General features: G+C 33.9%; 1 protein-coding gene across 2 annotated transcripts in view; it reads right to left on the reverse strand.

The window, feature by feature from the left end:
• Positions 1-12,708, reverse strand: part of SLC9C1 (solute carrier family 9 member C1) — a 72,533-nt gene extending 59,825 nt beyond the window's left edge. For both annotated transcript variants that reach the window (XM_031959656.1, XM_031959655.1), the window contains exons 1-5: positions 12,553-12,708; positions 12,258-12,332; positions 9,833-10,027; positions 7,623-7,723; positions 5,346-5,474 (exon numbers count right to left, since the gene is read on the reverse strand). In XM_031959656.1, the coding sequence (XP_031815516.1) occupies positions 5,346-5,474; positions 7,623-7,723; positions 9,833-9,989 (387 nt within the window). In that variant the 5' untranslated portion in view covers positions 9,990-10,027; positions 12,258-12,332; positions 12,553-12,708. The remainder of the gene's footprint in view (positions 1-5,345; positions 5,475-7,622; positions 7,724-9,832; positions 10,028-12,257; positions 12,333-12,552) is intronic.
• Positions 12,709-14,233: the final 1,525 nt, after the last annotated feature.

The following is a 14,233-nucleotide window of genomic DNA, read 5'->3' on the forward strand; positions in this document are numbered from 1 at the left end:
ATTAGTATTAAGTACATAAATATGACATTTAATGTTTACAAAGATATAAACATCATATTAAGAGAAAGAAGGGAGAGAAAAGACAAACTATAAAGACAAAGAAAGAAACAGCGTATGAGATGACTGACATTTTTATAGCAATTTAAGGACAAAGGGGCTTTATGTCCATTCAAGATGGCTAAAGAAAATTAGAGCTGAAATCCAAATATTCTCCTTCTTCATAACTTCAGACCTTCACCATGCTTTCCAAGGGCTGCTTTTCCCCCTGCACATGACAGGTATTTGTAGATGGATGTTTACATTTTTATAGGCAAGATTTTTGTTTTAAGAAAAAAGAACTTAGAACAAAGACTCTGCAATTTAGACCTCAGCAATATGTGAACCAAGATTACCAGAAATGCAGAGTTGATTTTGAAAAGACAGAGGACCTGGAGACCAAATTGTCAACATTTGCTAGGTATGGAGGAAAGTAAGGGAGTTTCAGAAAAACATATATTTCTACTTCATCGATAATACTAAGGCCTTTGAATGTGAATCACAACAAAATGTGGCAAGTCCTCAAAAAGACAGTAATATGAGATTATCTTGCTTGTTTCCTGAGAAATTTCTTCTTGTTGTTGCTGTTCAGCCTTCATTCTTGAAGAAAATCAGTGACATAATGAGAGTAATGTCTTGACTTTGCACATAAATTGGATTTAAGTGAGGCAGAACTAAGCAAAGTTGTTAGCATCACTAACTTCTCTAGAGTCATTGAAAGCCAGTAACAGACCACAAAGCAAGAATTGGAGCAGCTAGTTGGTGCAGTGGATAGAGCACCAACCCTGAAGTCAGGAGGACCTGAGTTCAATCTGGCCTCAGACACTTAACATTTCCTAGCTGTGTGACGTTGGGCAAGTCACTTAACCCCAAATGCCTCAGCCAAAAAAAAAAAAAAAAAAAAAAAGAATTTAAGAATTTTAGATAATTATGAGAAATGTGAGACACTGGCATAAGACTACCTGGCATGGTGTGCCCTCATCTAAGAAGGTGATGTTCTCTATGAACAAAGCAGAATTGAATTAGCTCAGAAGAAGACACAAAATGCATGAAGTTAGAGAATTCAATCCACATCTTCATAAGAACTATTTGTATCTGACCTATGACAGAATATTCTGAGCTTGTATTGGTCTGATCAACCACAATTGAACCCATTAACTTGACTCTAACACAGTAGTATGAACAGTGGACAGCAACAAATAGATAGATAGATAGATAGATAGATAGATGATGGATGGATAGGTAGATAGATATGTAGGAAGATAATTTGTCTCTCCAAATAAAATGTAAGCTCTTTGGTGAACAGAACTGTTTGATTTTTATTTTCCCCCTCACTTTCTAGTAGTAGGCACTTCATAATTGCTTGTTGATTGACTGATTTAAAAACAAAGAAAATCAAGCACAAAACAATAAGTGATTATACTAAATTGGGTAATAAGACTTTAAAAGTACAAAATAATACTTCAAATCCTTGATCCCTTCAATGCTTTTCAGTTGATAGGAAATTCAACAGAGATCTGGATGAATTAACTTGTAGGAGAGAATTAGGAACTTTTGATAAGGTTTCTACTTCCCTTTTCATGCTATCTGACTCCATGCCATCTGACTGAAGTTAAGAATCCAAGACATCACATCAAGGTTGGAGAGGGGGAAAAGCACCTTACTAACATCAGCATAAGAAAAGTTGCCTCTACTTCATATACACATGGTATGTATTTCCCAGGATCAATTAAATAACCTGGGAGACTGAAAAGGGACAGAAATAAGTAAATTGAAAAGAAGAGTTGTTTGGGGAAAAGTTGTATTTTGTTTGAAGAATTATGAATATAGACTGTCTATGAAACATCTAGGTAAAGGATTCAAGAAGACAGAGGGAGATTTGTAATTGAAATTCAAAAAATAAGTAACTAATGTATAGAGCTGAGAGCCACATTTATAGAGATTCCCAAGAGAAATGATAGTGAGAGAAGATAGAGTCCAAGATAGAGCCTGGAATACACTCACGAAATGGGGTTAAAATAGGAAAGATGAACCTTCAAAGGAGACTCAGGATTAATCCAACAAGTAAGAAGAGAACTACAATAGATAAATATAATTAAACTCTTTGACTAAAGCAGAGATCAACATGACTTCAGAAGATGGATAATGAATATAAATCACATATCATGACACAGTTTTAATTCATTGAGATGCATAAATTCTGAAACATGGCCAGCCTACTGATTCATTTTGCTTGACTTTACTTGTTACAAAGAAAATGTCCACTTAAAAGTAAGGGGAGAGAGGGGAAAGGTGGATTAATAAATAATCACAGATAAGAATAAGAGTATCACATGATACTTCTAAATACAGAAGAAACACCCCTACCCCCAAAGAGCAGAACAGGACTTAAATAGAGTACTCTTTTTAATTAGTTTGTTAAAGAAAAATTATCATTCCATTTATTTATCTCATTTTGTTATATCTCAGCTGAGCATAAGCAAACAATAATAAAATATTATTTATGAAGGGAAGATATTGAGAAATTCTAGTAAGACCTGGATAATATTCCACAAATCAATTCATTATATACTTTGACACTGGATGACTTCAATAAGGAATTGGGTAAAGGGAAGAAAAGCAAAAATTCTGTTGGAAAATATAATTTGGATTCAAGAAATGAAACACGCAAAACTAAAGGAGACTTGTCAATAGCTTTATGTCTGCATTTCAGGAATTCTTCCTACCCAAATTTCAGAAAGCATTGGGAAAGGAGAACAAAGATCAACACCACAAAAATAAAAACTAATTATATATCTAAAAGACAGGGAGTAAATTTTTAAGGCCATAGGAGTAATTTCTGAACCAGTTTTTTGTTTGTGATTATATCTTTAATTTATTAGTGCAGAGATATAAATACCAGAGTAGAACAAGGGATACATATGAAAACAAGTATGGGCAATTTCAGCAATTCTGACATAATCTGGAAACAAGATGAAGATTAGGAAGAGTAGGAAGAAAGAAAAAAATTGATGAGGAGGAGGATATCAACAATGACAAGATCAAAGAGGAAAATGAAGACAATGAGAAAAACGAGGATAATGAGGATCATAACCAGTCCATCATTTTTTTTTAAAAAGTATCCAAAAGCAAAGACATTGGCTCTTTTGACTGTTTTCCATTTCTTAGAGAAGTTTGATCAGTATAAAACAAGTTCCCAGAAAGGACCAAAAAAGACCAGAAACCAGCTCAGCCACAAATGCTCAAAATTTCTGAATAGCAGAAAATATTGAAGGTAAGAACAATCAGTTTAATGCTCCAGCTCATTTTAAAACATTACAAAGGAAAATGTCAAATGACTACAAATACTGTTGTCTCAAATAATAGTGAAAAGAAGATGAAGGGGAAAACAGAGGTTGACATATGATCTAGAAGTGATGAAAAAATATTGAGGACAGTTGTAGATGAAATCCAACAAGTAGGAAGGCCAATAAATAGGTGTTAAAAGCTGACTATTGTTATAGACTGTTTTCTTCTTTTTTAAAATTTAAGTTGAGCCTTTTATTCAGATTTTCCTTCATATAAAAATTCAAGGTTGCTCATGAAAGCTTATATTGCTTATCTGTACATTTGATGGATGTTGGGGAAAAGGAAAGGAAGAAGATAGGAGGGATTAGTTAGAAATACACAAAATTTCAATTACAGAGCAAAATCTTTATTCAAATATTAAGAATTATTCATATCTAGGGACTCTGAGATATTATGATTTTATTAAAATTTAGACTATGAGCACTATAAAATATCAAGGAAATGGCTCCCATGGACTTGAAGACAAGGCTAAAAAGGCAAACTAATTTTTATAAGAATGAAGTTGCTTAATGCTTTACCTTCTGTTATGAAAGAAAAGAGGGCCAAAGAGTAAAGGATAGTGACAAAAAGGATTATATTCTGAATTGAATTTATGGTAAGCGATAGACAAGAAGGTCTATAACTGCTGGTCCATTCTACTCTCCACAAGGACACCAGGTTAGTCACCCTATGTCTATATATTAGTTAATGTTAAGCACGTAACCATTAAATTTTATATTTCCATGGCTTTTTATATGACTCTACTACTTATTTACAAAAATTTTCTTTTTTTCAGAAGCTTACTGCTCCTGTTGTGTTTGTAAACACTAAAAGTCCCAGTTTACCCAAAATATTTGAGATGGTGGGTCTATGTAAGTACAGGTTAATTTTGTTTTCCCCTAATTTTGTAGATACTCAGGCAACTTAAAATAGAATCTAAGAAAGTATTGCAGAAAAAAGAGGCTATTGATAATAGCATCTATAAAACTTTCAAATTTTTGAGGAATTCTGTATATGTAATCTCATTTGATCCTCACAATAAGCCCTTGAAGTAGATATTATCTTTTATCCTCTTTTTACTGAGGAGGAAAACAAAGCTGAAAGAGGGTAAATGACTTGTCAAAAAGTTACAGTCACACAGCTAGCATGTATTAGAGGCAGGATGCAAACTCAAGTTAACTCCAAGTACAGCACACTCTAGCTCTAAAACTGGGTCAGATTAATGGATAACACTCTCTTCTCACCTCTGCCTGCTCTTAGAATTCATAGCTTCCTTCAAAGGTGAGCTCAAATGCTACCTCTATTTTTTCATTTTTACTTCTTTTGTATATTTCTTTTTTCTTTTTCTATTTAAAATTCTATTTTTCCAACCACATGTAAATAACAATTCTAATATTCTTTTCAAATTTTGAGTTCCAAATTCTCTCTCTTCCTTACCTCTGCGTCCTGCCCCTGGCATTAAGAAGGCAAGCAATTTGACAGAGGGTATACATATATGTCAAATGTTGCCTCTTCTAAGGAGTTCTTATTGACATTAGCTCCTCCCCTTAGTCTAATTTTTTTTAAATTGCATACATGATTTGTATTAATTAATACTGGTTTTCCTCAATAGAATGTAAACCCTATGAAGGAAAGAGATGTTTTATCTGTCTTTGTATTTTCAAGGGTTAAACACTGTATTAAGGGTTAAGCATAAGTACATAACTGTTACTTAATGGAGTGATTTAATCAAAAATTGGGCCTAACAATTGAATTATTTCTTTAATAATTTTTATGCTCCTAAAAATAGCTCCTTCCTAGCTTTGAACCTAAAAAAAAAAAAAAAAAAAAGGAGAAAAGAAATTCTTTTTTTTTTTTTTTAAATCTTAACTGAATTTGAACCTGACTTCTGGAACCAAACATTCTATATGCTCTGACCACCCCCTAACATGCCGTCAATAGTCAATAAATTATGTTACAGGAGAGAAAATCACATTGCTTACCTGCCAAAATAGTTTTTGAAGCATATAAAAATCTGTATCAAATGAAATTGAAAATATGATTACTGGAGTAAACAAATTAATAAATATGACAGGATCCATCCATTGTATCAACTCTGTATATCTGTGTACCTGGGAACATGAATGGAAGTATAGTATTTCTACATCACAAATACCAACTTTACACATTAGAGCTATTAATGATAACATTTGTATAAAAGTGCATACTGTCCATAAAACCAGCTTGACATATTTAGCTATTAATGATAACATTTATATAAAAATACACTGTCCACAAAACCATAAATCTCATATGTAAAGAGTATGTTTAATATGCTAATATGCACTTTGACAACTGAGCCATTTTTATACTTAAATCTGTTGTTAAAAACCTCATAGGCACATCAAGTTATATTTTATTCCTTTTAGTCAATTTAATGGAACTAGTGCCCTTTTTGCCACTCACCTGATCAACAGCTGAAGTCAGTCACTTGTCATTTTTCAACTGGACTATACCATTGGTCTCCTAGTTAGTCTCCCTGTTACACACCCCTATCTTCTCTGGTCTAGCCTCTGCACAACTTCCAGATTTATATTCCTAAAGCATGAGGGTTATCATTCTCCTCCTCAAAAAATTCCAATGGCTCCTTATTGTCTCCAAGATAAAATATAAATGTGTTTGTTTTGTCACTTGAAACCCATCACAATCTGGCTTCATCTTGCCTTTCCAGGTTCACTTAATCTTATTCCCTTTATTTTCCAGATAAAGGGACCAAACTTTCTGCTCCCAGTTCATAATATTCTATGCCATTTCTAAACTTTTATAGAAGTTCTCTATATACTGTCTCCTCTCCTCTATGTCTTATAATTCCTAGTTTCTTTCAAAGCTCAGTTCAAGGGCGAGTTCTTACATAAAATTTATCCTTATAACTCTTCCCATTCCTTCTCATTCTTCCTGAATGTATTTTCTATTTATGTATTTGGATCCTCGTGTCTCCATCTATACACTATCAAGTAGAATGTAAACACTTTCAAGATTGAGACTGTTTGGTTTATGATTTTTTTGGATTTATTTTTCCACAGCTTAGTAGAGGATCTGGCAGGAATAGCACTGAAAAAAGATTTGCTGAATATTATAAATGAATGAAGGTTGTTAGGAAAGGCAGTCTTGTCAGAGAAGGTCTTGTGCAAAACTGATAGGGGACATTGTCTTCCTGACCATGGCGAGTTAGACTTCAACTAGTAAGAAAAAAAGTTTTAGCTAATGTAGCAAAGGACTTTGTCCTTACCCTCTCAATCTTGTTTGTACCCTAAACAAGAATATACTGACAATCTCCAAATGAGGAAGTTGGATGTTATACTGAATAGAGTATTGAACTTGGAGGCAAGGAGACCTGAGTTCAAATCCTGCCTCAGATACTTAATTGTGAGTGAATCACAATCTTTATCTGAGCCTCCTCATCTGTAAGAGGGATTGTTGAGTCATTTCAGTCATGTCCAACTCTTGGAGACCCTATTTAGGGCTTTCTTGGCAAAGAAGACCCTATTTAGGGCTTTCTTACTGGAGTGGTCTGCCATTTTCTTTTGCAGATCACTTTGGAATGAGATGAGATGAAAAACTGAAGCAAACATGGTTAAATGACTTGACCAGTGTTACATAGGTAGTTAAATGTCTGAGGCTAGATGTGAACCAGAGACTAATGCTCTATCCTCACTACCTCCAAAAGGGGGATAATAATAACTTTTATCTCAAAGACTTAATCTGAAGAGCAAATGAATTAGTATGATTAAGGTGATTATAAAACTTTAAAGCACTATTTAATTTTTAAAATATGTGTTTTTATAGTGCTGTTATAAGATTCAAATGATTTTTTTTGTCTTTTTTGTTTTGTTTTTTGCTAATTGTCCTTCCCAAGTATCGACCTATTCTCCATTTGGGGTTCTGGCCCAACTGTTTGACAAATTTTCTTGTCTAGGATCTTATCACAACAAAGGCGGAAGGGAGAAGGATCTTCTTCTTCATTTTTCTGTTATATTCTCCTCAGTAGTCACAGGACCGCAGCATCAATAATAACTCTATAACTAAACACACATTGAAAGCATCTCAAAGTCAGAATCTCACCTTTTCTGTGTCCTATCATCTCCTGCTAGTGTAAGTCACTACACTCAGTTTCTGATCTATTAAAATTAAAATCTCATCAAGGAGACCATTTGTCATACAGAAGTTTCAGGAGCTCCCTTGACCCAATTTATACTTATATTATATTTTATGATACAAACCTCAAAAGATGTAAAACTTAGGATTTCAAAAGCACATCCTATTAAAAACAGGAGTATTGGGAGGGGAAACTGTGAATCTTTCAACTTGATCTTCAAAAATGCTGCAAACAAAAATATTTGCCGTTAGTGGAGGGAATATATTTATCCAACTTTGAAATGACACACATTTGTCCAGGAGCAACAATGATTCATTTATATATACTCATATTTCATGTTTAATTTCCTGCCTTAAAGTCCTTCCATTGCTCCTTTATGAAGTTCCTGAAATGTAAAGTGTTATCCCTTAAATATGGATTCATTTCTCAACTTCTTGGCAAATACCCAAAGCATTGCCCGTGGAACAAGGCTTGGCAGAGGTTCTTGCACTACCAAGAGCTTAGGAGCTTTCAGAATTAAAGGTTTCATCTTTGTGGTACTTGGCTCTAACTGGTGAGCCTTCCCTTGATTTTTCTTAGTTGTGGGTTCAGCATGCTACTTGATATCCATCTCCGTGTCATGTCTCCTAACCCCCAGCCTTAGAGTACATCAGTCCTTTGATCCTTTCACCATTTCACCCTGATTTTGATTAAAAACTCTTTCACTTTGCTATATGTACATTTATCTCTTCCATATCCCAAAGGTTAGGAGCATGGCAACCCCACAAACTGGAAAATTCAGATAAATTTTTTGGGTCTCCTTTCGTACCAGAAAAAAGTCTCAATTATTATGATACTAAAAGATAAAATATGTTGAAATTATGCAGTATTATACATATATTTTATGCTTTTCTGAGTTTATAAACTCTTTTTGTCATGTTTGTCTTCATATCTGCAGCTTCTGCAAAACTCCCCCAAAATTTCATTTAATTACTTATGCTGACCAGAGATTATATGAAAATCATCCTGAGGAAAGTCATGATGTGAAAGGAATAGTTGTATTGTCTTTTCTCTCATTAAAATGTAAGCTCTTCAAGAATTTTTTTTTATTCCAATTGTTTAGCACAGTGTACTACTCATAGTAAGCCCTTAAAAAATTATTTTTTGTTTTCTTCATAGGTATTATCTTCTAAAATCTTATGAAATTCTATAAGCAGTAGTTGATAAAAGGTCTAAATATATTTAGAACTGTATCCTGTAAGTTACCAAAGTAAATATAAAGATAAAATGCAATTAGAAATCTCTGGGACAAGGAAAGTTCATAGTCACTAATCTTATTCAGTGTTTATAAAATGATTTGCTATTGTCTTGATTTTACTTCACAATAAACAATATTCTATTTAATTTCTGTTTGTACTGTCCTATTGTTTTATACACTCACCAACTTAGACTTTTCTTGCCACAATTTTCACAAATGACCATGATGATAAGTGAACATTTTTTAATCAAAGAAAGCAGCAAGAAATCAGAGTTTTATAGATTAGAATATATTATGGATTGTAAGTAACATTTATATAGCACTTAATATGTCAGTTCCTGTATTAAGTGCTTTGCAATTATTATGTCATTTGATACTCACAACAACCATGGGAGGTAGATGCTATTACCATTCTCATTTTACAGATGAAGAAACTGAAGAAAACAGGTTAAGTGATTTATTTGGAGCAACATGGTATCTGAAGCTGAATTTGATAGGTCTGGTGTTCTATTCAATGTGTCACCTAGTTGCCTAACATATCAAAAAAATGCACAAGTAAATGAGCTGTTCAGCTGGAAATGAGATATGATCTCAGTTCAAACCAGGAGATAGAACAATTTCATCAAAGGATAGTCTGCTGTCACACTTTTTCTCTCTCACAAGGCTCCTTTGAAGTCCCTGCTAGAGTTCTGTCCAACAAGTTGAAATCCCTTCTCCATTCACATAGTATAAGAACTCAGCATTCTTTTAGTAAATCAGGAGCATGTGCCCTTACACAGATACAGTACAAGACTTTCAGGGCATCCTCTGAAAACCAACCCTTGAGTTGGGCAGAAGAGGAGTAACAAATATAATGTTCTCTTTGTTTTCCATCAGTGAGGCAATTCTCTATATGGGAAAAGAACATGGGAAGAAATTTTGAACTCTGCTTCACCAGTGGGGAACTAAGTTGATTTAAACTATTCATTACATGAAGTAGATTTAGGGGAAATTTTTCAAATTATTTAATCATTATTGCCTTTAATTCTGAAGTATAAGCTTTTAAGAAAAGAAAGAAAATGGAATAGGCTGTTAAGAAAGAAGAATTATATACATACCTCCAAGTATATTTATAATACATAACCCAAATATAATTTTGGGAAGAGGTAGTGAGGAGACGTAAAACATAGAAATCACAAATTGAACCCAGAAGTGTTCTAGGAAACTTTTTTCATCCTGGAGAGGAAGCTCACTGGAATTCTGAGAAAATAACATCTTGCCACCTTTGATAATATCACTCTGAAATCTTCTCCCTGCACAGTACAGAATAAGAAAAGCATGAGATTTTCCTTCAGCATACCCTATGAACTATGTGTCTGACACTATCTCTAAATTTCCTTTTACTCTATTTCCAATGATTTCCAACTATTTAGCAGGAGCATACTTATTATGCCAGGTCAACCTGAAAATCCACTGATTTCTTTCTTCCATCATCTATTGGGCAGCATGACCAATAGCATCAGATCTCTATGGTGGTTTAAGATCTTCTAGAGTTCTGGAGAAGTTGGTATGGAATAGGCATGTGTCTGGAGACCTCAGAAATATCTGGTGGTAGAAATAAATATTTATGGAAACTGAGTGGATGCCCATCAATTGGGGAATGGCTGAATAAATTGTGGTATATGAATATTATGGAATATTATTATTCTATAAGAAACAATCAGCAGGATGATTTCAGAATAAGCAGGAGGGACTTACATGAACTGATGCTGAGTGAAATGAGCAGGACCAGGAGATCATTATATACTTCAACAACAATACTATATGATGATCAATTCTGATGGACGTGGCCATCTCCAGCAATGAGATGAACCAAATCAGTTCCATTGGAGCCATAATGAATTGAACCAGCTACACACCCAGGTTAAGAACTCTGGGAGATGACTATGAAGCATTACATAGAATTCCCAATCCCTCTATTTTTGTCCGCCTGCATTTTTTTGGCAATTATGACTACTGCCATTCCACACCATAGCACACAACCTACTCATTTTGTGATTACACAATGCATTCAAATCCTACCTTGGACAAATGCCTTAAACTCAGTTTCCTCATGAATAAAACAAAAGCTATGGACTTCAAATTCTAAGAAGTAGAAACACTGAAGTACATCACTAGACCTTTCATCTGCTGTCCTACTTTGTTGAAATTGTGTGGAACAAGATGGCCCTCCCAGAATAAACTCATCATTTCTAATCCTATTACTATGAAGCTAACTCAAACCTTGACCTTACTTCCCTCAGTTTCCTTTCCCTTCTGTTTGGAAGATTGGAAAGTGAATTATCAAATATTCCATTGGATTTTCAGCTTACTCTTCACAATACTGGTTACCCTGCTTAGTTTCAACTTCATGGAATATAACACCCCCAATCTGGGTACCTCCTGGTATCTTATCATTCTTCCTTCCACTCTTGCTTTTTTCCTCCTTTCGTATGTTGTCTTCCCTTTTAGACTGTAAGCTCCTTGGAGACAGGAACTGTCTTTCTTTTTATTAATTTATTCCCTAATGCTTAGCATAATATCTGACATATTATGGCACTTAATAACTGTTTATTAGATTATTAGATTAGAAGCACCTTTCAGCTGTATGTCTATGATAGTAGGACTTTGTTAGTACTTTTCCTACTTCTTGATTAGAAATCATCACTAGAAATATGCTAAAGACTAAAACAGCATTCATCTCTCCATTGCCCTTTGGGTCACCCACAACTTTAATTCCAGTAAGTCCAACACAAGCAATATCATTATAAGATGATGAATTATAAAAGGATGTCTTTTTCATATAAAGGAGCAGGGAGGTATTATTAAGAAGAATAAACAACTTTAGTGAGCCTACACGCCCACTGTTTATCAAAACAGAATTTTCCAATTGAATTTTATCTGTGATGTTATTCTAGAAGGTTTCTTATATAGATATATGGACGTATATTATTGGAAGAAACTCTATATTTGTAACACACTGGGGCTGTGACTCTATACCATTATAAAGGCAGAAACTGAAGCCAAGGATTTCAGAACCCTCACTAACAATGACTGAAATGTTGGAAATCTCCAATCATGTCCACAATTATGCTTTCACAAGATGGTAGGGGTTCTGTGAAGATTTGTGGCTTGCCCTCTTTTTTGGTGTTGTGTTGTTATTTCAGTAGTTTCCTGTCTGACTCTTTGTGACCCCATTTGGAGCTTTTCTTAGCAAAGATACTGAATTGGTTTTCCATTTTCTTCTTGGGCTCATGGAGCACCTCTATAAATGCTTTACATTCAATGGGGCTGAGATTCAAATGAGAATTCAAAAGCTATGGCTAGCCTGATATTAATTGTAGATGTGAACATCTAGACAGGAAGATAGGTAAAATGGTAATAAGATAGGTAAAATCTCAATTTTATAATAAATTATTTTACAATTAATAGTTTTATATAAAACATAAGGCCTACTCATTAAATGAAGATAGGGGAATAGGTATACAAACTAATCTACTTTACTTTTAATGCTTCTTCACTCTTGATAATTGCTCAATTATTAGTCCTTCCTCTGTCTCAGAAATCAGTTGTCAACACCTGTGGAGATGAACATCAATAGATAATCAATACAAACTCTCTGATAATACAGTTGCTGGGATTAATGAGTCTGAACTAGGCTGTCCAGGGGCTATCTTAGATTGGGCAGCACTGGAATGAAAAAAGATAAATAAATAAAATCGAGGAGTTGGAATTTAACTCAAGGGTTGAAAGGGGAGGTGGGAAGAAGAGGAAGAACTGAAAGGAACAATTTAGGAACCTGTGTGGTGGGCACAAAGGAGACCATTTCCAGCAATCTGGCTCGTGCTGAGGCTGTGGTTGTGTGAAGAGGCAATTGCTTCTTAAGGAAGAAGCTAAATTAGAGTGAGGAGGAGAAATTGCTCTTGCCACTGAGGACAGGATAAGGAGATGGCTAACTGAACCCTGCAGAACCTTGTCTAAGCCCCACCTCTGCTCTCCACCCATTGGTTCCCAGTATCTGACCCATGACCTGATTGGCCAATGTAGTGTAAATCAGGAATTCACAATTCATCTGTTTTTGTTTTGTTTTGTTTTTTTGGTTGTTGTTTCTTGAGACTTCAGATGCTGAACAGAAAGTCACTGTTCATAGGTTAAAAAATATGACATAATGAGGTAGTAAATAAAATTTTCTTTTTAAATATTTTAATTCTTTAATTTATAACTGTTTTAGGTAGTAATAACCAATGACACTAAAATTATTTTCTTTAACACAAAACAGTACATATTTTCGATATTAACCTCACTAAATATAGGATTATATCCTGTGATAATAACCCAAATCCCTACACTATTGCCTAATTATTCTCATGCCATTGTGAGATATTTAAAAGACCTTATCTTAAATAGGAATGTATGTGGGTGTATTGTATAATTATACACATATAGTTAGGTATAAATATAAATGTATATATATATATAAATAGTTATATCTATTATATACATACATTTACACATATACATAAATATATATATATATACATACAATAGTTATAATATCTATTATATACATACATACATATATAACTGTAATAGGCAGGTGACAAGCCCAAGTACTGATCTATTTTGTTATTTAGGATATAGAAAGGCTGAATGGCTCAGATATACACACCTGCATCTTTTTACAGTAGTTCAGATGTGTTTCAATATTAACCCATGAGATAAAATTTAATATTGTGTTCATATCTTCCACTGATCACCTGCCATAATTGTAGAAATTTGCATTTAAAAAATAGGGACACAGCTAAGTAAGGAAAAATGTTCTCCTAACTTGATGTCAATTCTAGGCTAAAATCATATAGACAGTCAATAATAGTGAGAAAATGTCCTAGTCATACTGAGAGTCAGCAGATGGGAAATTCTGGGGAATTAGAAAGTCATACTGGGGAAACTGAGTTGAAATAAAATTCCATCAGCCATATCAAGAGTCATCCTTCTATTCTTTCCATGAGATAGAATTTCACCTGGAATTCCCAAATATCACCTGATAGGGTTACTGGCATTATTGATCATTATCTCAATAGCATTTGTTGATGGTCATATTTGGAATCAGACTCAGAATGATATCATTTACAGTCCCAATTGTCATATTTAAGAACACATTATATTTAGTTCAAATATGGATTCTACAATCTCAGAAAGAACCCACTGCTCATCAATTTACTTCTAGCCCTCTGTAAATTTCTCTATTGACTTTCAAATCAAGTTGTAAAGGCAAACCTTCCCTCAACCTTCTCAACATGCTTAAGCCTTCTTTTCATTTTTATACATCTTTTCTGTGGCTTGAAAATTCAAACCTTAATTATTACCACATAAACACGCATGTATATTTATTTATACATATACATACCCACACATTGATATCCCTCCAATGGTCTTGAAAAACATATCTTTCTTGTTTCTCTTTTTCCAAACCTCTAAAA

This window comes from Sarcophilus harrisii, chromosome 3, assembly GCF_902635505.1.
Source record: "Sarcophilus harrisii chromosome 3, mSarHar1.11, whole genome shotgun sequence".
In the NCBI taxonomy this organism is placed as follows: Eukaryota; Metazoa; Chordata; class Mammalia; order Dasyuromorphia; family Dasyuridae; genus Sarcophilus; species Sarcophilus harrisii.